Source organism: Equus przewalskii, chromosome 7 (genome assembly GCF_037783145.1).
Source record: "Equus przewalskii isolate Varuska chromosome 7, EquPr2, whole genome shotgun sequence".
Taxonomy (NCBI): domain Eukaryota; kingdom Metazoa; phylum Chordata; class Mammalia; order Perissodactyla; family Equidae; genus Equus; species Equus przewalskii.
In genome coordinates, this window is record NC_091837.1 from 21402202 (window position 1) to 21428524 (window position 26323).

At 41.4% G+C, this 26323-nt stretch overlaps 1 protein-coding gene across 14 annotated transcripts in view; it reads left to right on the plus strand.

The window, feature by feature from the left end:
- The window catches only part of HECTD4 (HECT domain E3 ubiquitin protein ligase 4), a 185114-nt gene that overhangs the window by 122491 nt on the left and 36300 nt on the right, over positions 1-26323 (plus strand). For all 14 annotated transcript variants that reach the window (XM_070628847.1, XM_070628848.1, XM_070628850.1 and 11 more), the window contains 17 exons: positions 147-228; positions 1491-1693; positions 2377-2512; positions 3308-3490; positions 4254-4418; positions 4811-4980; positions 5907-6022; positions 12806-12909; positions 14799-14960; positions 15078-15226; positions 15602-15681; positions 17714-17877; positions 18564-18801; positions 19582-19718; positions 20190-20316; positions 23790-23927; positions 25455-25591. In XM_070628847.1, the coding sequence (XP_070484948.1) occupies positions 147-228; positions 1491-1693; positions 2377-2512; positions 3308-3490; positions 4254-4418; positions 4811-4980; positions 5907-6022; positions 12806-12909; positions 14799-14960; positions 15078-15226; positions 15602-15681; positions 17714-17877; positions 18564-18801; positions 19582-19718; positions 20190-20316; positions 23790-23927; positions 25455-25591 (2491 nt within the window). The remainder of the gene's footprint in view (positions 1-146; positions 229-1490; positions 1694-2376; positions 2513-3307; positions 3491-4253; positions 4419-4810; positions 4981-5906; positions 6023-12805; positions 12910-14798; positions 14961-15077; positions 15227-15601; positions 15682-17713; positions 17878-18563; positions 18802-19581; positions 19719-20189; positions 20317-23789; positions 23928-25454; positions 25592-26323) is intronic.

A 26323-nucleotide genomic window follows, 5' to 3' on the forward strand; every position in this document is an offset into this window, starting at 1 on the left:
TTGAAAAATTGGTTCTTACTGTGGATTTGAAAAGCCTGTTGTAGCGTATAATGGTGGCCTGACCATTACTGGGTTGCCTCACAGCATTAGCCCCACCTTTGACCATGCCTGTAAGATTGTCGCCTCTTTCTGCCTTCCCCTTTTAGTAGCTCAGAAGGACGGCCCTTCCGACTTGGTACTGGTGCCAACATGGAGAAGGTCGTGAAAATGGATCGAGACATGACCAAGGTAACTCTTAATATGGAGAAACCTGCACTGAAAATACCCACAATTAAAGAACATTTGCCATGCTTCAGGTTTTCAGGAGAAATTTTTAAAAATACTTTAATGTATTTAATTTAATTTAATAATTTAAAAATAATTTAAGTTCCCACGAAGAGGTAGGATGAGAAATTGAAGTCAGTGGTTTAATTGAGGTCATTGTCTTTTCTTTTCTTTTTTTTTTTGAGGAAGATTAGCCCTGAGCCAACTACTGCTAGTCCCCCCCTTTTTTGCTGAGGAAGGCTGGCCCTGAGCTAACATCCGTGCCCATCTTCCTCTACTTTATATGTGGGACGCCTACCACAGCATGGTGTGCCAAGCGGTGCCATGTCCGCAGCCGGGATCCAAACCAGCAAACCCCGGGCCGCCAAGAAGTGGAACGCGCGAACTTAACCGCTCTGCCACCAGGCTGGCCCCGAGTCCATTTTCAAGAGAACTAGCCAAAATCAATTCGTCAATAATGTTAAAATGTAAAAGAGAACTCTTGGTTTTGACCTAGAAATTGTTTCTTAGCTCTGTTAAGAAAGTTTTACAGCCTAAAAATCCTTTAAAAGTGATCATAGGTGAAAAGTTCAAAGAGTGATAATAGATAATAAGAAATAAAAACAAATAGCCCATAGAAATATGCCCAGGCTCACAAATTACACAATAAGTAAAGAAAGGAGAGGAATAAAAACACAGTAGTATATCATTTTTCACCTGTCAAACAGATAAGGAAGATTGATAATACTCATGATTGTCAAGGTAAAGGTAAATAGGTTTTCCAGTCTCCAGGTATAAGCATGCTCTTCACAGTTCTGTTGGTAAAAAACAAAACAGAATCCATGTACCTATCAATAGGGGATTGGTGAAAGAAATTTACATTTTGTGTAATGAATTACTGTACAACTATAAAAAATAATCAGGTAGATCTACATATACAGATATGGAAACACATTCTTGATATTTTGATAACTGATAAAAATAAATTGACAAACTGTGTGTAGTGCAATCCATGCTTATGCTTGTCAGAATTTGCCTGGAAAAAAATCTAGAGGACCAACAATTATTTGTGACTGGGTGAGGACAAGGGATGTTTATGGAAATTTATCTTTCTACATATAATATTTTAATAATTGAATTTCTTAAAATGAGCCTGGATTGCTTTGGTAATTGGGGGAAACAGGTAAAAAGTATAGTGCTGAGGAGAGTGAAATGAATATCATGAACGTCTTCAAACTGACCGCCAGGGTGGCTGCTGTGAAGTAATTACGGAAGAGGCTGCAGCTGCTCTGCGCAAAGCAACCAAGTGGGCACAGTCAGGCCTCATCGTCAGCGTCGGGCCACCTGTAGAATCAGTCAACCCCGAGACTGTGAGTGGACTGTCCACAGGTGACAAAAAGAAAACCGCCCAGACCTCCATTTGCCGAGAGAGGAACTCGGAACTTGCAAGGTAAAACCTTTCACAGGGTAGAGCCAGGCCATGCTTTTCTCACATTTACTTGTAACGAGTTTGTTTTTAGGCTTTTAATTTTATATCATCCCCTTGTCTTCTAGAAATGAGAATTGAGGGCTTCAGATACTCGTCTGAGGTTGTGATGAATGAGTAGGGAGGCACTCCTGGCTATGTAGGCATCTACAGCCAGAGGATTGTTTTTCTGAGATAGGCCACCACCAGGAACACCAACTACACTTATTCTGAACATTAGTAAACTCTGGTTTTGCTACCTTTACTTCTTCTAAACGATACTTGTCACCATCCCAGCTGTGCACAGAAACTTCTCTTTAGGAGCAGAAAGGATGAATGAGTGTTGCCTCTGGGAAGTTTATGCCATGTGTCCTGTCCTTACCAGGCAGGAGTAGATGTAGGGTAGTGTCTTTCCCTGGTCCTGATGGCTTATGCAGTCACAAGTTTGAGATCCATTGTTTCAGAAGATTCTTCAGTTACCAGAAAGAATATGAGAGAAGTGATTTCTTCCTAATGATAATTCAACTGCTCTTTTTCTCAGTCAGCAAAATCCACTTTTTTGTCTATAAGTAAAAAATGTTTCTATCTAATGCTAACCTTAAAAGCCACTTCCTCTGCATTCTTAAGCACCATTGGGCAGTGACAGTTTTCCCTGTTGACACTTGCAGGACCGACCCTGTCCGACCCTTCATCAGTGGGCATGTGGCAAACAGCATGGCCGCAGAAGTGATTGCCTTGCTCCATAGCTTGCTAATGGCGCCTGAATCAAACGCTGCTCAGATATGGACCACAACAGCAGAAAAGGTTAGTGCGGCGTTACTGCCAAACTGAGGAAGCGAGAAGGAAGTTAGTGTTCTGTGGTACTGCTTGACTCATGCTTCGAAAGGGACCTTTTAGTAAATAGAGAGTTCTCAGATTGCACAGAGATACTTGTTAACTGTTTTTCCCCTGGAATTTGCTTTTTTCGGTGGTTTCATCTCTGTTAACCTACATCTCCTGTTGCTGCTGGTTCTAATTTTGCAGAAGACAGGACCGTATTCTCAGAGAAAGAACGGCATTCCTTGTTTCCCCTTCTTGGTTGTGTCCGATAGGTAGTGACATTAGGAAATCATGCAGCCCAGGTTTATTGGATTTGCTAAGTGTACTTAACTGAGTCTAAAGTGGCCTCTGTATGACTGACCCTCCCTCCCTGCTCTGTCAGTCATTCCTCATTACAAACAAGAGTCCACTTTCCTGAAAACTTGAGATCTGTAACCAGTTACCCTCAACTGAACTCCTTATAACATATCCTAAAGGTAATGGCGTGCTGAGATGTTGGCAGCATGCTGTGATGGTCTTCCTTTAGACGAATTTTGGTGTCTTTTACTAACACAGTGTTTGATTCTCCCTTATTTTCAGGCTGTGTATTTCTAGTTCTGTCCAGTTACAAAAGGCAAACATGGCAAGAATGTCAGTGGTCGTACCTGATAGTTAGTTCCTCCCTCCCGCATGCAGAGTTCCTGCGGTATATGGAACCAAGCGCTGTTGTAGATACTTCACCTTTAGGAGCAAACGACCAAAGCTTCAACTCCTACTACATGGGCTGCTTCTTTTATTTAGGTTCTGTCTCGTGCACTGATGTACATTCCACAACTGGGGAAATACGCAGAAAGCATTCTGGAAAATGGCAGCAGTAGTGGCAGAAAACTCGCCAAACTTCAGCGAATCGCCCGCCAGGCCGTTGCCGCACTTTGTGCACTTGGAGGCTTCAAAGAGACAATCAAGATAGGGTCTGAGGTCCAGGTAACCAGCCAGCATTTCCCCACGTCTTTGCTTTCCCCCACATATTGGTATTCATTGATTAACTGATCTGTAAGACAAGTATCATCCACCCAGTTGGACAAAAACCCTTGTTCCTCAGAAAAGATAGATACTGTATGATTTCACTCATATGTGGAAGATAAACAAACACATGGATAAAGAGAACAGATTGGTGGTTACCAGAGGAGAAGGGGGTACGGGGATGGGCCAAAGGGGTAAAGGGCCACATATGTATGGTGACGGATAAAAACTAGACTGTTGGGGGTGAGCACGATGCACTCTATACAGAAACTGATATATAATAACGTACACCTGAAATTACACAATGTTATAAACCAATATGACCTCAATAAAAAAAAATTTTTTTTAAATCCTTGTTCCTTCAAGCTAAATAAGGAATCTGAGAAACTCATGAATTCTAATCTACACTGTATGGCAGATTGTTCAAATATTAGTACAATATTGTGTAATGTTAACTACAATACTTGTGTCCTGCGGTGTCATTAATATTGGCAATATTTTAGAGTTGAAATTTGGAGATTGTATCATATTGTGATCACCTTGACATAAGGTCTTAGGGCCTATTATTTTAACTCACGTTCAGGGCTTGGTGTGTGCATTATGATAAACTGTTACTATAATGCCGATAGTGACAGCTGTAAATTTACTCTGCCCACTTGTCACGTCAGATAGTTGCTTGTGCCGGCAGAGCTGGTAGGTAGTGCTAATCCGTCTGTGTCTCTAGGTTTTAGGTAGAGGAATATCAGGGAGCGTCGGAGTAGTGGCTTCTATCAATGAACAGGAAGGTATAGCTACAGTCAGATTCCCACCCATAGACTGTAAAAAGACTTCGCAAGCATCAGACACATTGACTATTCCATTGTCTAGACTTTGTGTTCCAAGATCAGAGGTAAGGTGATTTTTAAATGTATCATAAAATGTTACTGCAAATGGTAATCGTACTGCAATGGACAATATATGCATGCACAGTACAGAAGCACAAATACTTAGTTATCTTAAATTTTGCTTGTGTCATGTATTTATGTGTTGGGCATAATTATTTACTAGTAACATTTGCCTGAAAATTTTTACCTAAATGACAACATTCATTTCTTTGGTTAGGAATATTCCACAGTGTATTGCATTTTTAATTGTTTTGATCTAGTTTGCAATTTTCTGTATGGTGGTTTTATTTTTTTAACTGAAAGTTTGAGAATTAACTCCAGATAATAATAACACCCTCATTTCTTATAAACTAACTGCTTGAATTTAACTTTTTGCCATGCCCCCCCCCGCCATCAGGCATTGCCTCTTCATAAACTGTCCATTACTGAGAAGGTAGTACAGGCAGTCCAGTCCATGTTGCTTCCTCAGGAGGGAAGTCTCTCTATTCATACCTCACTTCCTGCAACAGGAGATGGGTCAGCTCCTGTGATGGCAGTCGTTCGGCTCCTGGCTGAAATAAGAACAAGGTGAGCATCCTCTAAAGACCCCCTGACGTGCTGAGGTGGTGCAGGCCGCAGAGGCAGGAGGACTCCTCCTTGGGGGCCCCTCCACTCTGGGCTTAGCGGATCCACAGAGTAAAGTCCATGCCAAGCTGGCTAATGGAAACCATTCCCCTGTGCTGTGTTCACTACAGTTTTTGTTGCATTCCCCAGTTTCTGCACTTTGAACTAAAGTTTAGCTATTCTCCTAAGAAAATAAACAGTCAAAATGTGATATATGGAATGCATACATAAGGCTCCACTGGTTTGCTTTGGTAAGAGAACTGTGTTGTATCACAGGAAGTCCTCTGCCACTTTGCCTTTTTTAAATGCTTCAGGTGAGAGTAAGTACACGTCTGGTTCCTCACCTTCCAAACTGATGATGGGAAGACTAGGGAATGCTCACAAGTGTTGGTGTTGGAAAGAAAAGCAGTCTTTTCCTGCAAATATACTTATTTACTGTTAAACAACAGTAACAAGTTTCCCTTTGACAGTGGAACTTCTCAGAAAGTTCTAATAGTATTTTGAATCAAATGAGAGAGATCAGCGTTCAGATTTCCCAAGCATTTAGATCCCTTTTGTTCCCAGAACACTAATACTGCCCATGGAGCACGGTTTAGGAAACGCGTTTAAGAGATGATGTTGATTTCTCACGGGGCACTTTGCACCTCTGTTTAGTGGAGATGGCAGCCATTTTCCCTTTTCTGATTGTCCGTGCAGTGTCAGCAGTTACTATGTGGGAAAAGGGAAGTTATTTATGTTTGCAATCCAGCTCAGGAAAAAGCAAGAGGAATGGTGAATTTGCACCTTGTTGTAAATTAGGGGACAAAATTGATTGAAATGTTTTTCACAGTGGACTTTTTAGAGAATGAACATTGATGATTTTGAAATATTGTAAATCTTTTAACATTAAGAGCATGCCTGGTCATGGCCCAACTTTTAGAAGACAGCCTATTTTGTGAAGAATTCATACAACAGTGTCCAGCAGCTGTTGAAGTTCTTAACCTGGTAGCACAGGAATGCAGTGCTGGTAAGTACTTCTTACTTTCCTTACTACCCTATTTTATTGTTTCCTCAGCACATTTACAATTTGATAGTGGAATGTTGACAGTTTTCGTACACACTCATGTCGAACAGCTGAGCTTTACAGACAACACTTATCACAACTCACTTTCATCCCAGATAGAGAAATATAACAAAAAGTTTTCCGTATATACCAAGTAGGAAATCAGCATTTTTCAGTTTAACTTTATGACCATGTCAGAGTGTTTTCTTTTCTCCATTCATATTAATTCATTGCCTTTGCTTCCCTGGTAGAACTATTTGTGAGCTGTACTTAGGGCTGCAGATACTTTCTGGCTATTGTCATTGGCTTCATTTGAATTCAAAGTCAAGAGCTTGCACTAATATCCATCCGTGTGTGTGTGTGTGTATGTATGGAAAAGTTTAAACAAATACAAAAATAGGGACACTAGTATAATGAAGCATCATGTTTCCATCATCCACTTTCAGCGGTTATCAGCTCATAGCCAATCCAGTTTCATCTGTATCCCCCTGGATTATTTTTAAGCAAATTTTTAGATATTATTTTATCCATAAATGCTTCTGTATGTGTCTCTAAAAAATAACTCTTAGGGGCTGGCCCCATGGCATAGTGCTTAAGTTTGGCGTGCTCTGCTTCAGTAGCCCAGGTTTGTGGGTTCAGATCCTGGGTGCAGACTTATACCACTTGTCAACCGTGCTGTGGTAGTGACCAGCATATAAAGCGGAGGAATATTGGCACAGATATTAGTTCAGGGCTAATCTTCCTCAAGTGAAAAAAAGAGGAAGATTGGCAACAGATGTTAGCTCAGGGCTAATTTTCCTCAGCAAGAAAAAAAAGGACTCTTAAATAACCATAATACCATTACCACATCTAAAAAATTAACAGTAATTCTTTAATATTATTAACTGTCTCTAGTCAGTGTTCAACTTTCTAATTTTCTCATGAAATCATACTTGCTTTTATATTTGTTTATTTGAAATAGGATCCAAATAAAGTTCATACATTGTAATTCATTGTCATGTCTTTTAAATTTCTTTTATTTATTTACTTTTTGCTAGGAAAGATTTGCCCTGAGGTAACATCTGTTGCCAATCTTCCTCTCTCTTTTTTTTTCTCCCCAAAGCCCCAGTACATGGTTGTATTCTAGCTGTACGTCATTCTAGTTCTTCTGTGTGAGCCACCACCACAGCATGGCTACTGACAGATGAGTGGTGTGGTTCTGTGCCAAGGAGCCAAACCCAGGCTGCTGAAGCAGAGTGTGCTGAACTTTAACCACTAGGCCATCAGGGCTGCCTCTAAATTTCTTTTAAAATATAGATTCCCGGGGGCTGGCCCAGTGGCATAGTAAGTTAAGTTTGTGCACTAGTTTGGTGGCTGAGGGTTCACAGGTTTGGATCCCAGCCATGGACCTACACACCACTCATCAAGCCGTGCTGTGGTGGTGTGCCACATACAAAATAGAAGAAGATTAGCACGAATGTTAGCTCAGGCCAATCTTCCTCACCAAAAAGGAAAAAAAGAGAGATTCCCCTGGGTATCTTTTTTTTCCCTTGAAATTTGTTTGTTGAGGTTTTTCCCACAGTCTAAATTTTGCCAATTGTACCCATGTGGTGTCATTTAATGTGTCCTTTTGTCAAGTTTCCTGTAAATTGATAGTTGGCCTGGATGCTTTTCAGTGAAAATTTATGCTTTGTCCTCAGGAATATAATTGGACCCTAAATGAAACTGTTCACAATTAAATTAGCATTCCTCCAATGCTCTAGTGCTAACATTTTCATAAACTATAAGGAAGAAATGAATATCTTTAACTTCCTTAATGGTTTTAGTTTTATCTTTTTTTTGCTCATTTTTGTTATTCCTGTTCTTTACTATTTTTCATGTCATTTGCTTTTTCAGTAACTTTCTAATCTCATTTTTATCCTTTTTCATGTGGTAGTGATTTCTGTTTGTTTTTGCTTTTTAGTTTGTCTTCATTCTCTATCTGTTTTACTCCTCAAATCTCCTTCCTCTAATAAGGGTAGTGTTGTAGAACCAGTAGCAGTTAATACACCTCAGAGAGACCCCAAGAATAGAGAAAAAGAACAGACGAAAAGGAATTTGCCAGGCTTCTCGGGTGAAATTACTCGTGACTAAATGTTTGCCCCTAATTTGGCTTCGTCCTTGGGTAGGTCCTTAGTCCCCTGCTTCTGCTTTTTAGTATTCTTGGCGTCGGTTGCATTCTAGATTCTAGGACGTATTTGGCTGATTACAGCAAGTGTATAACTTGCTGAATTAATCACTTGCTTTTCTATAGGACTCTTTCTGGGTATCCTCTTTTATACATTTTATAGAAGAAAAGGGGTCTTACTCTGAAATTAACTTTGGTACTTAATGTGCAAGCTACAAATTGTAATAATTTAGAGCAGTGGTCTCAAATGGTTTTACCCACCTAACCCATTTTTCCTAGTGGAAAAGAACTCTGTGATAACAAAGAGTTGGAAAGAAACGTGTGGGAAGTACTTATTAGTTGCTACAAAAGTGACACTGTGAGCTTATACACACTGATTTATATTCTAGAATAGTGTCCTCTGTCAAGTTCAACAGTCTTTAATAACTCACTTGTTAGGTTACCAGGAAGAGCTCTGAGGTTTACAGTAAATGTTAAAGTTTGCTGACTCCTCAGTCAGCTGCCTGTAACAGACAAACAGAAAACCCTGCATCTGGGTTACTTTGCAACCCAACAGTGGCTTCTCACAGTTGGCGAGGGAGTCATAAGCTGTGTTTAGGAGAAATGGTGTTTAATAAATGACATTCAAGGTGGTGGGTAGAAGAGAAAGAATTCTTTGGTTTTTATTTTTGAATGTATTAAGATTTTTTATTTCATATATGAAAATGTCATATGAAATTTACAGGCAATAATATATTGATTCTCCAAAGTGAAAAAAAAACTCAGTGAATTCCTTCTCTTATTTTACTTCATCTGGGATGAATTAAGTGGCATACTTGGCCATCGTAGTGTTAATTCACTCATATCTACACTTTATAGCTTCTTTGATCCCAGGAAAAGAGTACTTTATTCCATTGGTCCAGCAAGATAGCACTACAGAGCTTTTTCCCATGAAGAAATATTCCTGAGCAATTACCTGGATCCGTTTGTTGAAACAGCATAGGAAGCCGATTGTGAAACAGAGGAAGAGGTATACAGAAACCAAGAGTTCTTCATTTATTTTACACTCTTGGAGAAGCCAGAATCTCTCAGGTTCAGCTGTTTCCTCTTCTTCCTACTTCCTAAATGTACACTTGCCCGGAGCCAGGGGTTCTCAGACTTGGAAAGTTCCTAAGAATCCTTGGGGAGCAGCTCCACCCACAAGTCAGAATCGTGAGTTGAGGGTGGGCCCGGGCGGGTGTGACCAAGTGGTCCTCAGACCTCACTTCTTCAAGAAACTGCTCTGAATTTTGCCTGAAGCGCCTTTTCTGCCTGGCTGCCCTCCGCTGTGCTTTCATGCTTCTGCTGTGGGCAGTCCTCCCTTGAGATCCAGGCCTGGCGCATGCTCCTCTTAGGAGCAACCCCTCTCTGCCCCCCGCCAGCCTCATGAATGCACCACGTTTAAAACCATGGTCATTATTGACTCTGGAATCAGCTCTCCTTTCTAGCTTCCCTGTTTCAGGTAATACACAGACTATTTTTAGCACCAAACACTGAGTCAGATATGATACCTCCTCCCTGTCCTTCCACATCCAATCAGTTGCCATATCAGTTCTTACTTTGAAATGCTCCTGAAGTTTGTCCCATTCCTGCTCATTTCCACTACCAACTCCTTAAGTCAAGTGCTTTTTATCTCGTGTTGAGACATCTGCGTTATTCTCCGAACTCTTCCTTCTCGTACCTTGTCTTTTCACATTGTCATCCCAGGTACCTTCCTGCAGCCCCGATTTGAGTGGCCGATTTCATGAGCGTGGAGCTGTCACTCAGAGGCTGGCTTTCCTAAGCATAGCTACTACTGTGAAGTTGTCATTTACAGCTTGGAATGAGTTTACAGCCAATTCTGCTGGTTACTTGTTACTCTGACCAAAGTACAATCAGTCTTTTCTTTCTTGAGTTAGAAGTATAGGAGCTTTTTATGCTCACACTAGATAGTATACAATCTCCCTTTCCATAAGCCTACCTTGAGGCGAATATGCCCCAGCTCTCCCAAATAGCCCCTGCTGCCTTCCTTTTCCCTAAGAACCACTATTCCCTTATTTGGTATGATCCCACCTGTCTGCAGTGAAGTGTCTCCATGACACTTGTTACTGGTCGATTATAAGGACATTGTTGCAGGTATTATTTATTGTATTATCCAGTATTCTGCGTATAGATGTCTCAGAATAATTACATAATTTAAACAAAAATAATCGCAAAGTATTTATCAAAAATAACTGGGCTCTTTATGACTAGTTAGTTTACAGTTATGTAATGAGTTCCATGAAGCCTGAAACAGAACAGTTTCCCTCTTTGATTTGTCCATTGAGAAGCACAAATCTGGGCTTGTACCCCCCAGGTGTAAATAAAGGACACCGGACACACACTTCGTGGCCAGGCCTCACTCCTGCCTCCACTGTGACTCTGTTTTATCTTTGCCTCATCTTTCCTGTCGCTGTCTCATCCATATCATTGGGTTGTATTAGCTGTTTAGCTGTCTGTAGGGATGGTCTTAGTCAACGTCTTTCTTCCTACTATCCTAAACAAACTCTCTGCTTTACTTTTATGGGACTACATTTATTCTTCCTAAGACGTCTTTTTTTTTTAATTGAGGTGTAATTCACAGACTATACAATTTACCATTTTAACGTGTACAACTCAGTGGGTTTTAATATATCCACAAAGTTGTGCAACCGTCACCACTATCTAATTCCAGAACATATTCACCACCACCCCCAAAAAGAAAAACTCCATATCCATTAAGTAGTCTTTCCCCATTATTCCCCTCAACCCCCCCAGCCCCTGGCAGCCACCAGTCTGCTTTCTGTGTCTGTGAATTTGCCTGTTCTAGATGTTTCATATAAATGTAACCATACAATATGTGGCCTTTTGTGTCCGGTTTCTTTCACTTAGCATCATGTTTTCAAGGTTCATCCATGTTGTGGCATGAATCAGTAGTTCATTACTTTTTATGGCTGAATACCATTCCATTGTATACACAGACCACATTTTGTTTATTGATCAATTTATAAATACTTATATTGTTTCTTCTTTTTGTCTATTATGAATAACGCTGCTATAAACATTCATTTACAAGTTTTTGTGTGGACACGTATTTTTCATTGCATTGGGTATATATAGGAGGGAATTGCTGGGTCTTATGGTAAATCTATGTTTAACTTTTGAGGAGCTGCTTCCTTTTTTGAGGAACTGTTTTCCAAAGTGGCTGCACCATTTTACATTCCCATGAGCAATATATGCGGGTCCCAATTACTCCACACCCTAGCCAACACTGCATTATCCGTCTTTTTGATTATGGCTGCTCCAGAATGTGTGAAGTAGTATCTCACTGTGGTTTTGATTTGCATTTTCCTAACGACTAATAATGTTGAGCATCTTTTCTTGTACTTATTGGTCATTTCTATATCTTCTTTAGAGAAATGTCTATCCAAATCCCTTGCCTATTTTTAATTGGCTTATTTGTCTTTTTATTGTTGCATTATAACAGTTTTTTACATATTCTAAATGTACTAGTCCCTGATCAGATGTGATTTATAATATTTTTTCCTATTCTGTGGGTTGTCTCTTTACTTTCCCAAAAATGTCCTTTGAAACACGGAAGTTTTTCATTTTGATGAAGTCCAGTGTATCTAAATTTCTTTCGTTGCTTGTGCTTTTGATGTCTTATCTAAGAAACCATTGCCTAATCTAAAGTCATGAAGACTTACATCTTTATTTTCTTCCGAGAGTTTTATAGTTTTAGCTGTAGCTTTTTTAAGGTCTTTTATCTATTTGACTCTGTTTACATCCACTTGAACTAATTTTTCTGTGTCTTTTGAGGTATTCCTGAGACACCTGACTCAACTATTATAGTGTCAAGCCACCCAGAAGTCCCTTCCATCTCTGCTTATTGAAATCCTGTATTTTCTTTCTTTATCTAATTTAATGCTGTCTCCATTAAGCCTTTCTGGATCCTGGGATGAAGTCATCGCTCACTCATCTGTACCTGTGTCTGTGCCTTATTTCACACAATAACATGCTACAGCCTTGTACTGTGTTCTGTATTGTATGTGTGTGCATGTACACATCTTCTCTCTCCTCCCAGCTTTATATCTTAGTATTCCCCAACATCTAGCACTGTGCCTTGCTCACAGCAAATCTTTAGTAGGTATTAGACTTTTAAAAAACCAATTTGGATGATAAGAATAGTAGCCTTCATTTATTAGATGATAGTAAAGCTTTCATTTATTGAGTGTTTGCCCTGTGCCAGGGACTTGACTAAAGGCTCGACTTGTGTCATTGCATCTCATCTTCATAACCACCCTGTAAGGCACAGGCACTGTTATGAGAAGTGAGATGGTAAATATTGAGTAATGGAGCCAGATTCTGAATTCAGGCAGCCCCACTCCAGAGCCCATGTGCTTGACCACATTGCTGTGCTGCTGAATTACATATAGGAGACAAGGATTTCTCAGGGTATATGCTCTTTTGTAAGAATTTGAATAATCTCTCTAAGCATTTTATTGCTTTGACCCTACTCCAAAAGAGTTGGAGCCCTCTTGGGGCTTATAGGACTTATTTCATGTATTCTATATATCCCCTTCCAGGAGAGCGACTAGCAGTTGTAGAGGTGCAGTGTGAACGGCTGAGGATGCTCTACCGCGACTGTGCTCGGCCCCCACCGCCTCCCCTGCAGGCCGACCGGAGACAGGTGAGCCCTCTGCAGTGCACCACACCTCCTGCCCGGCTGCAGCATGCAGCGTCAGAGTGCCGAGCAGCGCATTAGTAGCATTCAGGATGCTCATTTGCAAAGCTATTTGGAGCTGTATGCCCTGCAGTGATATACTGTCATCTTTGAATGTCAGAGCACCTTGATTCGACATTCTGAATATTGACAGATTACAGCAGAGGAGCAGAACTCATTAGTTTGTAAATAATTTCTATGTTATTGATAACAGAAAAGAAACTTTTCAGAATTTTTGATCTGTAGCCTATCTCATAATCATGAGTATATATACAGAGAGAAAGAGAGTGATCAAAAAGCAAAAGTGGCAAAATGTTAAAAATTGGTACATCTGTGAAAGTTCTTAGCAGCACTATTCATAGTAGCCAAAAAGTGGAAACAACCTAATTGTCCGTCAACTGAGGAATACATGCATAAAATGGAGTAGATCCATATAATGGAATATTATTCAGCCTTAAAAAGTAACAAAGTAGTAACACATGCTACAATATGGATAAACCTTGAAGTTATGCTAAATGAAAGAAGCCGGTCACAAAAGACCACTTATGTGATTCCATTTATGTGTAGTGTCCAGAACAGGCAAATCCATAGAGACAGAAAGCAGACTGGTAGTTGCCAGGGGCTGAGGGTAGAGAGCGATGGAGATTGACTGCTAATGGGTAGGATAAAAATGGGGGACAAAGTGTTCTAAAGTTAGATTGTGGTGATGGTTGCACAACTCTGTGAATGTACTAAAAATTACTGAATAGTACACTTTAAATGGGTGACTTATATGTTATGTGAATTATATTTTTAAAAAACATCAGTGCATCTAGGTAAGAGTATACAAAAATTACTGTATTGCACTTTTTCTCGAGATTGGAAATTGTTTCAAAATAAAAAGTTAAAAATATATAAAAGAAAAAAATGTCACCTGAAATCTCAACATCTCCAGTTACCATTGTCAACATATTAAAGTGATGTATTACCTATAATTTTTTTAACAACATGGATTCAGCTCTCCATACTGTTTCGTACCCAGCTTTTCCCCTCTGGAGGTGCTGAGTACCTTTCCCTGTCAATCAACAGAAACTTCATAGTCCAGCGTGTACTTGTGCCTCAGTACGCCCTCAGGCTTTTCTTGTTGCACCTCTGCATCGTCTCCAGTTCTCACCCTAACAGTGATCCAGACATCCTCAGAGCTTATCTTTACATGCATCTGTCAGTTCTTTCTTTAAGATAAAAGTAAAGTTGATGGGTTAAAAATACGTATGCTTTTATCTGACAGGGAAGCTTGAAATTTTATGATTAGACTTATTAAAAATTATGAAAGTGAAAAAGTGAGGCAGTGGACCTAAAAAAAAAAACAGTGTAACCGTATTACTCCTTCTTAGCTTTGAGCTGAATATGAGGTCATAGTAGTATAAATTCTGGGTACTGATTGAACTAAATTTGATCCTGTAACTGCCCTGGGAGTAGAAGCGGGTGAGGGACCGTGTGTGTACATGTGTAAGGAGGAACAGATATGTGGAGTTCAGCTCTTGTTTGTCATAATAGAGGATAAACGATATCTTAAAGAGATATTAAAAATAGCATTATAAGCATAGAAGAGAAATCTAGAGGTAAGTATCCGAATTAACAATTAAAAGAGTTAAAAGAGTGATTATTTCTACAGGGCAGGACTGGGCATAGGGAAGGAGAATGCCTTCTTTTTAAATAAAGAGAAGCTTCCTTTGGGGGGAAAAATACGCTTTTTAAAAATATATATATGTACCTATATTATAAGATCATTAGATAAAAATTATTTTTGTTCTTTGGGAGAGTAAAAGAATTTGTGTTTGCACTTCTGTTGAATGAGGGTTTTTTCCCCAATATAGCCCAAAGAGATTACTTGGAGCCCCTCTCGAGTGTTTCCGCCTGTTCGAGCCTGCATGTTCTCATCACACCTTACTTCTGTCACCTTCCTGGCTGACCCCAGTGCTGGGGGTGGTCTGCCCCGGGGCACATTCATCTATGCCACCTCACCACTGCCAGTTCAGGTGAGAAATCACTTGACACATTCTTTTGCCTCTTTCCTTCAAATTTGAAAGAAAAAGCAAGTTAAAGGGCTCAAGCTGAGCCCTCTGATTGCCTGCCCACTTCTGGTGTTTCTTCAGGCCCCGTCTTTTTACTGGGAAATTGAAATTGTTTCCTATGGAGATACTGATGACGACACTGGACCAATAGTTTCCTTTGGCTTTGCTACAGAAGCAGAGAAACGAGATGGGGCTTGGACTAATCCAGTGGGCACTTGTCTTTTCCATAAGTAAGTGGCTGCTATCCCTGTTATTTTTTTAAAAAAAGTGGTGGGTCGGGATGTTTTAATACTAAAGTATTTACTATTTAATATTTAGTATTTGATAGTATTTATATAAAATATATAAATATATATAAATTATTTATTTAGTATTTATTTAGTATTTAATAGTAAAGTATATAAAATAATATAATTATAATCTCTACCCCCCAAAATGTATAAAATTTCAGTTGGAAATATGATCATGTTTAGGGAAAGAACAGCTCTTAGGATTGCTCTTCTAATTACTCTCGTGCTACTGGAACCCCTCCGCCCGTTCACTGCTTAACTGCCTGTGTGTTGGCCGATTAGCCTTGTCTTTGACTTCCCTTGGTCTTTTCCTAGCAATGGCCGAGCTGTGCACTACAATGGCTCCAGTTTATTACAGTGGAAGAGTGTTCGCTTGGACGTGACACTGTCTCCTGGTGAGTATGGTGGAAGCTTTTTTTTACCCTGTGTATTTCTGTTGTTCCCAGGTTTTGGTTTAAATAGGTTAAATTTACATAAAAGCACTGGGAATGAGCAATTTGTCTATTAGTGAAAACCAAGTACTTGTCACTTGCTGTCCCCTAGATTACACCAGACTCTCATTTTGTGAGGCCGTTATCATTTAGAGCCTCCCTTTGGTAGTTTAGAAGTCACATTGACTTTAATTCCTTCATTATTAGAAAAATCTGAGATTTTGCTTCTCTCTGAAGTTTGGTCTTTCATCAGCTTTTCATTGATGAGCAGATACGTTGCTTCAAAACCAGAGAACTCTGCCACTAGCTGTGAGGTACTCAGGAAATGCATTGTCAGTAGGTGAGCGCTGTGGACTGTGCTCTTGGTAGCCTAAACATCTGGTCCAGCTTCAACAGATATTCTGCCCAGATGTTTCATAGATAGTCACACAGTCAATCCGATTAAAAACAAAAACCTTCTTTTTCCCCTCCTTTCTAGAGCCTTTGTATAAGTAATTCGATCTGTATAGTACATAAATTGGGATCAGTCCTTCCTGCTCCAGTAGTAGCAACAAAATAAAGGCATTGTCCTCTTGACATTAGAAGCAGCCAAACATGGTGGTTACTTATTTTCAGACAGTACATCTTAACATAATCTCTGATAAAACTGAAATTGTTTTATGTGATAGGTGATCTGCGATGCTTAGATGGGACATACTGAGTCACTCGGTGTAATGGATAACGCCTTATGACTGGGAGTAATTGTACCATCACTGTTCTCAATGGACCTGCTTGTTAAATTGCACCTTTCCAGAGAGTGTAGTGTTTTCAGTTGTGGCCAAGTTGTGACTTGGAAATAATTTCCTGGCAAAGTTATTTCTCTCTTACTTTGTGGAGTATAACTCTGACATCTCAGCTGAGTACTTACTTAAGTGCTTTAAGCACAAAAGGGGGATGTGGGGAGGGCAGGGGAAACATATTCTGGGTTTTTATTTGTTTGCTGCTGTCATTTGTTGTTTTGTTTGATCACATTTTGGCTTTTCAAAAAATTTTGGACTGGACCTCAGGCACACATGCTCCGCTCTTCTTAATGTTTCTTTGTGGGAGTCGGGAACTTACTTTTTCAAACAACAGAATCTCAGCCTCTATACCAACACTTTCGGTGTCCATTCATCAGCAGATGCTCATTGAACCATGACAGGTCCCCGGGCCTTGGGAAGCCCATGTTAGTGGTATGAGACTAAAGCATGTGATACTCTCAGCTCAGAACAGAGTCACGGAGCTGCATACACTTACTGGAGAGTTTACAGTGGATAGACGTATGTTAGCAGCTGGCCTGAGCAGCCCGTTTAAGAATGCTAATATAGGGGACATGTTCCTCTTGGTCCTGTAAGTTCTATCTCAGTATCTTGTCACCTCAGCAGAAAGCAGCTTATCTTGTGTTATCTTAGCTTCTTGCCAAAATGCCTTAAATACATGTAAGTTAGGGGAGATAATGTGATTTAATGGTGTACCTTTAGTTTACATTGTGGATTGAGGTTTAAATTATAGTTTTAAGACCACTTCTAAATCTTCCACAAACTTACTGAGAAAATGTTACCTTTTTACCTTTATGCCATAAGTAATCCTCCATTCATCAAAAGAGGAAAACTTATATTCCTCTATTTAAAGAATCATACCCAATGTTTTCCCTTTTTGTCTTGGCTGCCAGGAAAATAAAGGCTAAATTCAATGTGTAATTGTGGTAAGTAACTTAACTCAGACACTAGGCATTTTTCTTCTTCTAAATAGTTTCTGACTTCTCTTTTTAAAATTACTTATGTTGTGTTATGTTATATTTACTTAAATACAGTAAGTTACTTCATGTCTTTGTCAGATGTAACTAATGGCATAAATAAATAAAAACAAAGATAGTCAATGATATGTGCCCTTGTGACACTGATTGCAATTTGGAAGTTTATTTAAGAGTCAATAAAAGGGGAAAAAACTGTTGTTTGCTTCCTGCTCTCTGGCATAGGTGACGTGGCAGGAATTGGCTGGGAGAGAACCGAGGGGACCCCGCCTCCTCCAGGGCAGCCAGCCAAGGGCCGGGTGTACTTCACATACTGCGGGCAGCGCCTCTCTCCGTATCTCGAAGACGTCTCTGGTGGGATGTGGCCTGTGGTTCACATTCAGAAAAAGGCAGGTTATCTTGTTGGGAAGGAAAACAAATTCTCCTTGGTAAAGTGGATGATGCTCACCCACACTGGGGAGGGCAGTCTCCTTTACTGAGTCCACCGATTCAAACGCTCAGCTCATCCAGAAACACCCTCATAGACACCCCCAGAAATAATGTTTAATCTGGCAGCCCATGGCCAGTCAAGCTGCATAAAGTTAACCATCACAGTCTCGTTGAAAATTGTGGACTTAATGGAAGCAAGTACCAGACAAATCTGATCATGTCCGCGTTACCCTGAACAAGTGATGTTTGAGCCAGGTCTGGAGTATTAACTGGTCTCAACTAGGCAGAATTGGAGGAAAGAATGTTCCAGGTGAGGGATAGCATGTGCAGTGGCATGAGGTAGAAAGGAACAGTGTTGGAAACAAGGCAGGTCACTGTGTGTGAGTAGCAGAGAGCATGAGAATGGGAGGTGAGGGGGCGGGTAGGTGGGGCGGGCTCGTACAGAGCTCCGTGTAGCCTGTGCTACAGGTACACCAGCCCCTCTGCCTGGTTTCACATGCTGTCCCATAGCTGGGGCCGTGCTTCTGATGCTTAGTGCTTAGTGTTTGATGCTTAGTGAAGTTTGCCTCCGGGTGTTGAAAATAAATAGATAGATAAATAAATAAACAGAAGTCCTTTCAGAGCCTTTATTTGATCTCCTTTCCAGAACACCAAGACTCGTGCTAACTTTGGCTCCCGCCCCTTTGCCTATGCCGAAGGGCAGGCCCACCGCAACGCCGCTGACCTGTGCACCGACTTGGCAGAAGAGATCAGCGCTAACTTCGAGGCCCTGCCCTTTGCCATGGCATCTGACAGTGACAATGATGCTGGCACCAGTATTGCATCAGACCCGGGCACTCATGGGCCACCATGCCGGATTGCTGCTGTGGCCACTGCTCAGCAACGTAAGCCACCTCCTCCCATGGCCTACTGCTTCCTGGGAATGCGAATGTTGAATCTGGAAATCCCTTTAAACTTGGGCACACTCTAGTGCCCACCGGGAATCCGGTAACAGGCCCAATGGAAGAAAATGGGGAGCGGGAGGACGCATGGCAGACTGGAAAGTACATTCCCCACATACAGGAAGCCTGCCGCTACTCAGTGCCGGTGGAACACTGCCACAAGGAAATGGAAGCCCAAAAGATTGTGCACTCTTTATAAGACAGTTGAAAACCCCAGAATTTTATATGAAATCCCCTACTTTTAAAATGTTGATCATTTTTTAAACTGTTTTAAAATTGAGGTCATAATAGTAAAATGCTAACTGGGAGTCCGGGTGGTGGATGTATTGGTGTGCACTAAAAAGCCTCCCTGATTGTTTGAGAAATTTCATAATCAAATTGAATGAGACTGCGCTTCCTGAGCCAGAAATATCTGCAGGCCATATTTGGCCCTTGGGATACTGGTTTGCAGACTGTTTTAAGAGTCTTTAATTCTTTCTCATGATGAAGAACTTTCTAAATTCTTCTCTGAGTTGAAGGAATTACACCCATAAAAACTGCTGTGGGATTCAGAGTAATTATAAATGATTAGTTATTCCTTGGCTCTGAGCCTTAAAATCCCTCCAAGTACTAGGAGTCCTTCTGTCATACAAATTAAGAGAATCTGATTTGTCAAGAGTGAGAAGTTCATGATTTTTCAGACTGCTCTTGCTTAGAATTCACTATCATTGTGCTTTGTTACAGAATATGACAGTGACACTTCCTGTCATTACAAAGTAGAGCTCAGCTATGAGAATTTCATCACCTCTGGCCCAGACCCTCACCCGCCTCCCATTGCAGATGATGAGAGTGATGACGACGATGATGATGACATCCCACAGGTGAGAGACCCGCAGCATCTGCTTAGCACCCTGGTGACCAGGACAAGCCACGAGGAATGATTTTGATCTGAGTGTGCAAGGCTGGAGTTGTTATACTTTCAGTTATGTCACTGTGTTTGAACAGCAACTCTGGAGTGTTCATTTTCTAACCCACACTTCAGTAGTGATATCCGTTGGGCTCCTTTGCCCAGTATTGAGTTGGGTGTTGGAGAAATGAAGAACTTTGATAATAATTCAGGAGTAAAGTTGGGGATCATGTGAAATGCTTATATGGCTTTAAACGGAAAGGAAGAGCTTGCCCCAGCCCAGCTGTTGCCTCCCCTGGCATCTGAGGGTGTATTTAATTGGGTGGTCCACAGGGAGTATTTCTATTACTAGCATTTGAGTGGGATGAGAGCTGTAAGTTAGGGAAGGACTGATGCCTGTGCACGGAGTTCCTTCTCTGTTCCTGAGTCTCCCTTCTCCTTCCAGGAGGACCACTACGCCCTGCTGGTGAAAGCATGGGAGACCAAGGTTTTTCCCACTATCCGAAGACGCTTCCGCAATGAAGCAGAACGGAAATCGGGCCTGGACCAGATAAAGGGCGCGTTACAGCTAGGTCTGGTGCTTTATGTTCTCCTGAAGCACTCCCTTCAGGACTTGAAGAGATGTGTTTAGATGAAACTCAGGCTGTGAATTAGGGAAGGGGCTCGTCTAAAGTTGGGCCAGACCTAACAGTGTCTTCCACCTGTGCCTGTTTGAACTCTGCAGTCTTTTGCTTTCATTGCCAGACTTTTCTTTGCTTGTCAGTTTAAGTCAGAGTTTTGCATTGATGGGCTGCTGAAATGAAGCTGGGATGGTTATATTGGGAAGTTGGGTGGTCTGGTGGTTAAATAATTTGGGCTCTGAAGTCACAGCTGTGCTATTTACCAGCGTTGTGACTTTGGGAAAGTTACTTTACCTTTCTGGGCTTTCCTCACCCTTGAAATGGAATCAGTAATGTTAACCAACTCATGTATGTGAGAAATAAATGAGTTACTACAGGTGAGGCTCCCTAAGAACAGTACCCGGCACACAGTAAGTATTCAGTGAATATAGTCCTAAATGTCACAGTGATCATGATGTTGGTGAGCTTTTTCTCCCAATGACCACAGTTTCTCCAGCAAAATAAACACAGTTTGACCCCAGACAGTGGACTGTTAGTGAGTCTTAAGTGAAGATAGCTGATCTCTGTTTTAAGGCTTTTCCTGATCTTGTGAAATACCTACTTTTTTGAGATGCAGCAATGCCTTTTCCCAACATCGTGGCAGTCAGAGGTGGTATAAGGAGTTTAGTTTTTGTCCCTGTGTCAGCAGTCTTTCTCCTCTTTTAACTTGTGTTGTGACTGACACTAGGACCAAATAATGAGAAAAGCCACCAAAAGACCTTTGTTCCTTGACCAACTTATATGATAAGTCCCAGATTTCTAGTGATAGATGAGTAATTCCTTTTTCTCATATTGGTGCCAGGACTCATTAGTATGTATTTTTGTGGGGGTTTTATTTATTTATTTATTTATTTATTTATTTATTTATTTACTTCTTTCTTTCTTTTCTTTCATGCTTTCTATCCCCAAAGCTAAGACCTGTAAGAGTGGAATGATCTTGTTTGTACTTAACCTGTGGGAAAATCCACACATCCTATGACGTGATGTGATTCCTTCCTGCTCTTATCAGAGCCCTGTTTCAGCTGCTGACCCAAATTCCAGGGAGGATAATTAATATTCTTCTCTTTTCTTCTCTCTTAAGAGTTTCAGGCAGAGGGAGCAACCTTAGGAAGATCCTCAGGTGGGAGTGAGCTTGGGTGGTTGGGGGAACAGCAATAAGGCCAAAGCCAGTGTAGCTGAAGGAGGGCGGGGGTTAGGGAGGAGCAGCAGGAAATGAGATGTGAGGGAGCGGAGGAAGCGTCGGGCTTGGCAAGGGCTGTGGATTTTGTTCTGTGTAGGATGGGAAGCCTTTGGGAGGTTTTAAGCAAAGGAGCAGCGTAATCTGATATAGTAGATCCTAGAAATAAAAAGATGATTTGTTCCTCTCCGTTTAAGTTCAAAGAAAATGCCCTTTTGGCGTTCTATCAGGTTGCAGAACAGATCCTTTTTTCAGACGGCCTTCGCTTCCTAATGGTAAAGTCAGGTTCCTTCCTGCTGGCCTGGAAGCAGCAGCGCAGGTCCCTGATTTGCAGAGTGAGCAGGCTCTGTTTCATTTGCTTTCATTCAGCTGTTCAAGTCCTACAGTCAACAAGTACCTCCCAGCTGTCAGGCCCTGTGCTAGGGCATAAGGAATCTTCTGTGAAGAAGACAGGGTGGTCCCTTCTCTCAGAACCTCCCTCCTTGGGGGACACAGGTAATGAAACAACAGAGTGCACTGTGGTGAGGGCTGTGCCACAGGCAGGTCAGGAGGCCACAGGTTGTGTGGCCAGAGTAGCCCAATCTAACATGGTGTTAAGCTGAAACCGGGGCTAGCTCTGCAAAAGCAGGCATGAGTTTAGAAATAGGAAGCACTGTGTGCTCAGGGAGAGTGGTGCTGCTCACTGCTTTGGAGACAGTAAGAAAGGGGGAAAGAGACTGTACAGTATCAAGGTGGAAAGCTCTTGCACATGATCATTGGTTGCTGTGCCTGTATTTTCACGTAAGTTCTGCTTAAATTAGGATTTCTTTTTCTTCTCTTTTACCGTTTGGTCCCAGAGCCATCTGGAGTGTCTGTGGCCAAGTGTGCCTCCTCCTCCTCTGCTCCCAGTTCAGAGGAAGAAAAGTGTGGACAGCACATGGAAAACGATTATCTAAAGGTGGCTTCTGGCCTCCTGCCTCCCCCAGCAGTACCTGCGGCCCCTGGCACACATCTTGCCAAGGCATTCCCTTGGGATCCATCCTTGTGGCCATGGCCCATCATCTGGACTGTATTAATTTAGACGTAGAACGTTTGCCTTTCAAATATGACCTTCAGTATAGCGGTAGCAGGGGCTGAAGGGAGGATAGGGAGATGGCTCGTGGTGCCCAAAGGACCACCTCCTGTGAGGGTGGGTCTGCCTCCTGCCATCAGGTCCCCCAAGGAACGTTAATGAAACGCTCCCTGTGCTGTGCGTGGTTTAATTTCGTATTTTCCCCATGTTCCCGGATCCTTACTTAGTAAACAGCAGAGTATTTTTTCTCCTCCCCTCTATTTCTTTGGAAAGTGTCACAAAGATTATTTTTCCACAATCTTCTAACATCAGGCCACATTTCTTGTTTATTCTTTCACTTCTTTCTTTAATTGTAGCCCCCTTGTAAGAAAACTGTGCTCAGAAAATTGCTGTGCCTTTTCATTACAGCAAGGGCAGCAAATAAAGGAATGGTAGATAATTGTGGTGGAGATAAGCCTTGTTTGAAAGCAGAAGCTGTCAGTGCTCGTTTTTTACCCACAACTCCTTGAGCAATGTGGGAGCTCTGGCGGCGGCAGCAGCAGGGGCCGTGGCACCCACCTCGGTACTCCCCACAGGCTGTTTCCTTCAGGGCTTTGGACATTTATTTGGTTTATTAATTAATAGTGGCTGTTGCTGTTGAACATAGTGGTGCGTTCTCCTTCTGGGAAGGAGGAACAGAGCGATTTCCAGGCCAAGATAGAAGAGGTTGATGTAGCTGTCTGTCTCTCTTAAACAGGGAACATGTAAAAGTCAAACAGTACAAAAGATGCAGAAAGTAAGAAAGGAATGTTGCTGTCACTTTCTTCTCACTCTCCATCTGTCCTATGGTTTGTTCTTTTGACTTAGCTAAAATGAAGTGACTGCATCATAATGTACCGTCATTTTTAACCATTCTGTATTAACGAATACTCTCACTGTTTCCACTTTTTAGTTATGTCTCCCAGCAGTGCTGCAGGGAGTGTTCTTGCACCTTTCCACGTTCGTGCTTGTGTTTCCGAGGGGGAGACACTGCGTGATTACCTTCCCCAAAAGGCTATGTACTCCCACAAACGCTGTTTGAGAGCGTCCCGTCTCTTCATTCTCGTAGAAGTCCGCGCCGTGGTTGATGTGCAGATCGTGTACTCTTGGGAGGGTCACCAGTGCGCTTATATTTTTTAGGCATGGTGGATATTGCCCGACAGACGGTTGAGTTCCTCTACGAGGAGAACGGTGGCATCCCAAGAGACCTTTATCTTCCCACCATTGAAGACATTAAAGACGAAGCAAACAAGTTCACAATTGATAAAGTTCGAAAAGGTTTTGCTTTCCCCCTTACTTCATCTGTGAGACTTCCTATGAAATGAGAAGTTGAGTTTTCCCCAGCTTACATTTGAGCCAAGCAGCTACTGGCTCTCCTAGGGTGACTCTCCTTACTCTGAATGATGTGACCTCTTCTAGGCTCTCCCATATGAGGCCCTAAAGCTACCTGGTGGGGCACAAGTACATGCTTCTCTAGCCTCTGGCACATTCCCATAACTCACTAACATGAGCAGGGTGAGACAGGGCACTTGTAGAGAAGAGAAGTGGGACGTGGGCGGAGGACTCCAGATATGCCCCTCAGGCTTAGTCCTGGCTGCTGAGCTAGTAAACCATGACTATGTGGTTGGACTGTGCTTTTAAGAATTTTAAGGGAATGGGTTTATTCTTTTGATTAAAAATCTATCACGTATTGTGAGCAAATGAAAATATAGAAAAGCACAAAAAAGATAATTTACTACTCATTATTAATCTTCTCAAAAATATCAGAATATTGTGGGCAGGGGCAGGAATATATATTCACTTTTTTTAAAGATGTAATTCACATACCATAACCTTCACCCTTTTAAAGTGCAGAATTCAGCAGTTTTTAGTATATTCCCAAAGTTGTGCAACCATTAAACCATTGCTTCTAATTCCAGTACATTTTCATCTCCCCCAAAGAAATTTTGTACTTCACCACTCCCCATTTCTCCCTCTCTTTAGCAACCATTAATCTACTTTCTGTCTCTCTAGATTTGCCTATTTTGGAAATTTCAAATAACATTTGATTCTCTTGTGTCTGGCCTCTTTCACGTGGCATAATTTTTCAAGTTCGTCCATGTCATAGCACATGTTGGTACTTCATTCTTTTTTATGGCAAAATAATATTCCATTGTATGGATAATACTCCATTTTGTTTATCCACTCATCAATTGATGGGCACTTGGGTTGTTTCTACCTTTTGGCTATTATGCATAATGCTGCTGTGAACATTTGAATACAAGCTTTTGTGTGGACATGTGTTTTCATTTCTTTGGGGTGTATAGGTAAGAGTGGAATTGCTGAATCATATGGCAACTTTGCTTAACTTTTTGAGGAACTGCCAGATTGTTTTTCAAAGCGATTACACCACTTTACATTCCCACCAGCGGAGTAGAGTCTGAGGGTTCCAATGTCTCCACATCCTCACCAATACTCAGTATGGTCTGTCTTTTTGCTTATAGCCATCCTAGTGGGTGTGAAGTGGTGTCTCATTATGCCTTTGACTTGCATTTCCCTGATGACTAATGATGTTGAACATCTTTTCGTGTGTGTCTTTTCACTTCTCTTTGGAGAAATGTCTATTCAAATCCTTTGCCCATTTTTTAATTGGCTTATTTGTCTTTTTATTGTTGAATTGTGAGAGTTCTTAGAACTTTTTGTTGTGTTATCTTCCAGACTGAGCTTTCTTTCTTTTTGGTTTAACTAAACTGAGGGTATTGTTAAATGCTGTAGAGCTATTTTAGCGCTTGCTTCTGAAAACACTTCTCCCTCTACCCTCCTCAGGTCTCACGGTAGTAACTCGCTCTCCGGACAGCAATAACGTAGCCAGCAGTACTGTTGGAACCGCTCTGCCAAAATTTGCCATCAGAGGGATGCTGAAAACCTTTGGGCTTCATGGAGTCGTCTTAGATGTTGATTCAGTGAGTGAATAGCCTTTTATTTGCCCTGAGACTTTCATGCCCAGACTCCAAGCATCTTAAGAAGTCATTATACAGATGGATTCCTCTTCAAATTAGGGATGAAGAAACCAGGCTAAGTGCTGTCATGCCGAATGACTTGCCTGAGATTTTCTCATGGGCCCAGAGCAGGGCTGATGATGGATAGAGGCTCTTAACTCTCAGTGCTGTCAGCTCCTTCAGCCCATGCTGCCTCTGCCATTGTTTGCTGTCAACCATGTTCTAACTGTCCCGACGTTATTTCTACCCAAGTTCTAAGGGAAAATTCTCTCGTTGTCCTTGATGAATGGATGATCTATCACTGTCGTGATTGTCATACAGACTCAAATCAAAGAAATAGTTTTGTGATTTTGATCACACTTCTCACTGGGTTTTTCAGCCTCAGTTTCGCTATATGTAAAATGAGTGTATTAAACTAGATCAGTAGTTTTTGTCTCCAGTTTGCAGAGCCCTCTCGTAGGGCTCAGTGTGGCTTTGGGGCTGGGCAGGGGCAGAGGAGAAGGAACAGAAGAGACTGAGTGAGGCAAAGATGAAGCTTTCTTTTGAAAACAGCGTCCTATTTGAAAGCCATGACAGCATTACCCTAAGGTTGCATGCATGTGCTTCATTTAAGAAGTTCCCACGCAAGAAAAATGGACGAAATAACACAGTGCAAGCCTAGGCATCTCTGATTAAGAAGTATTTATCTACCACATT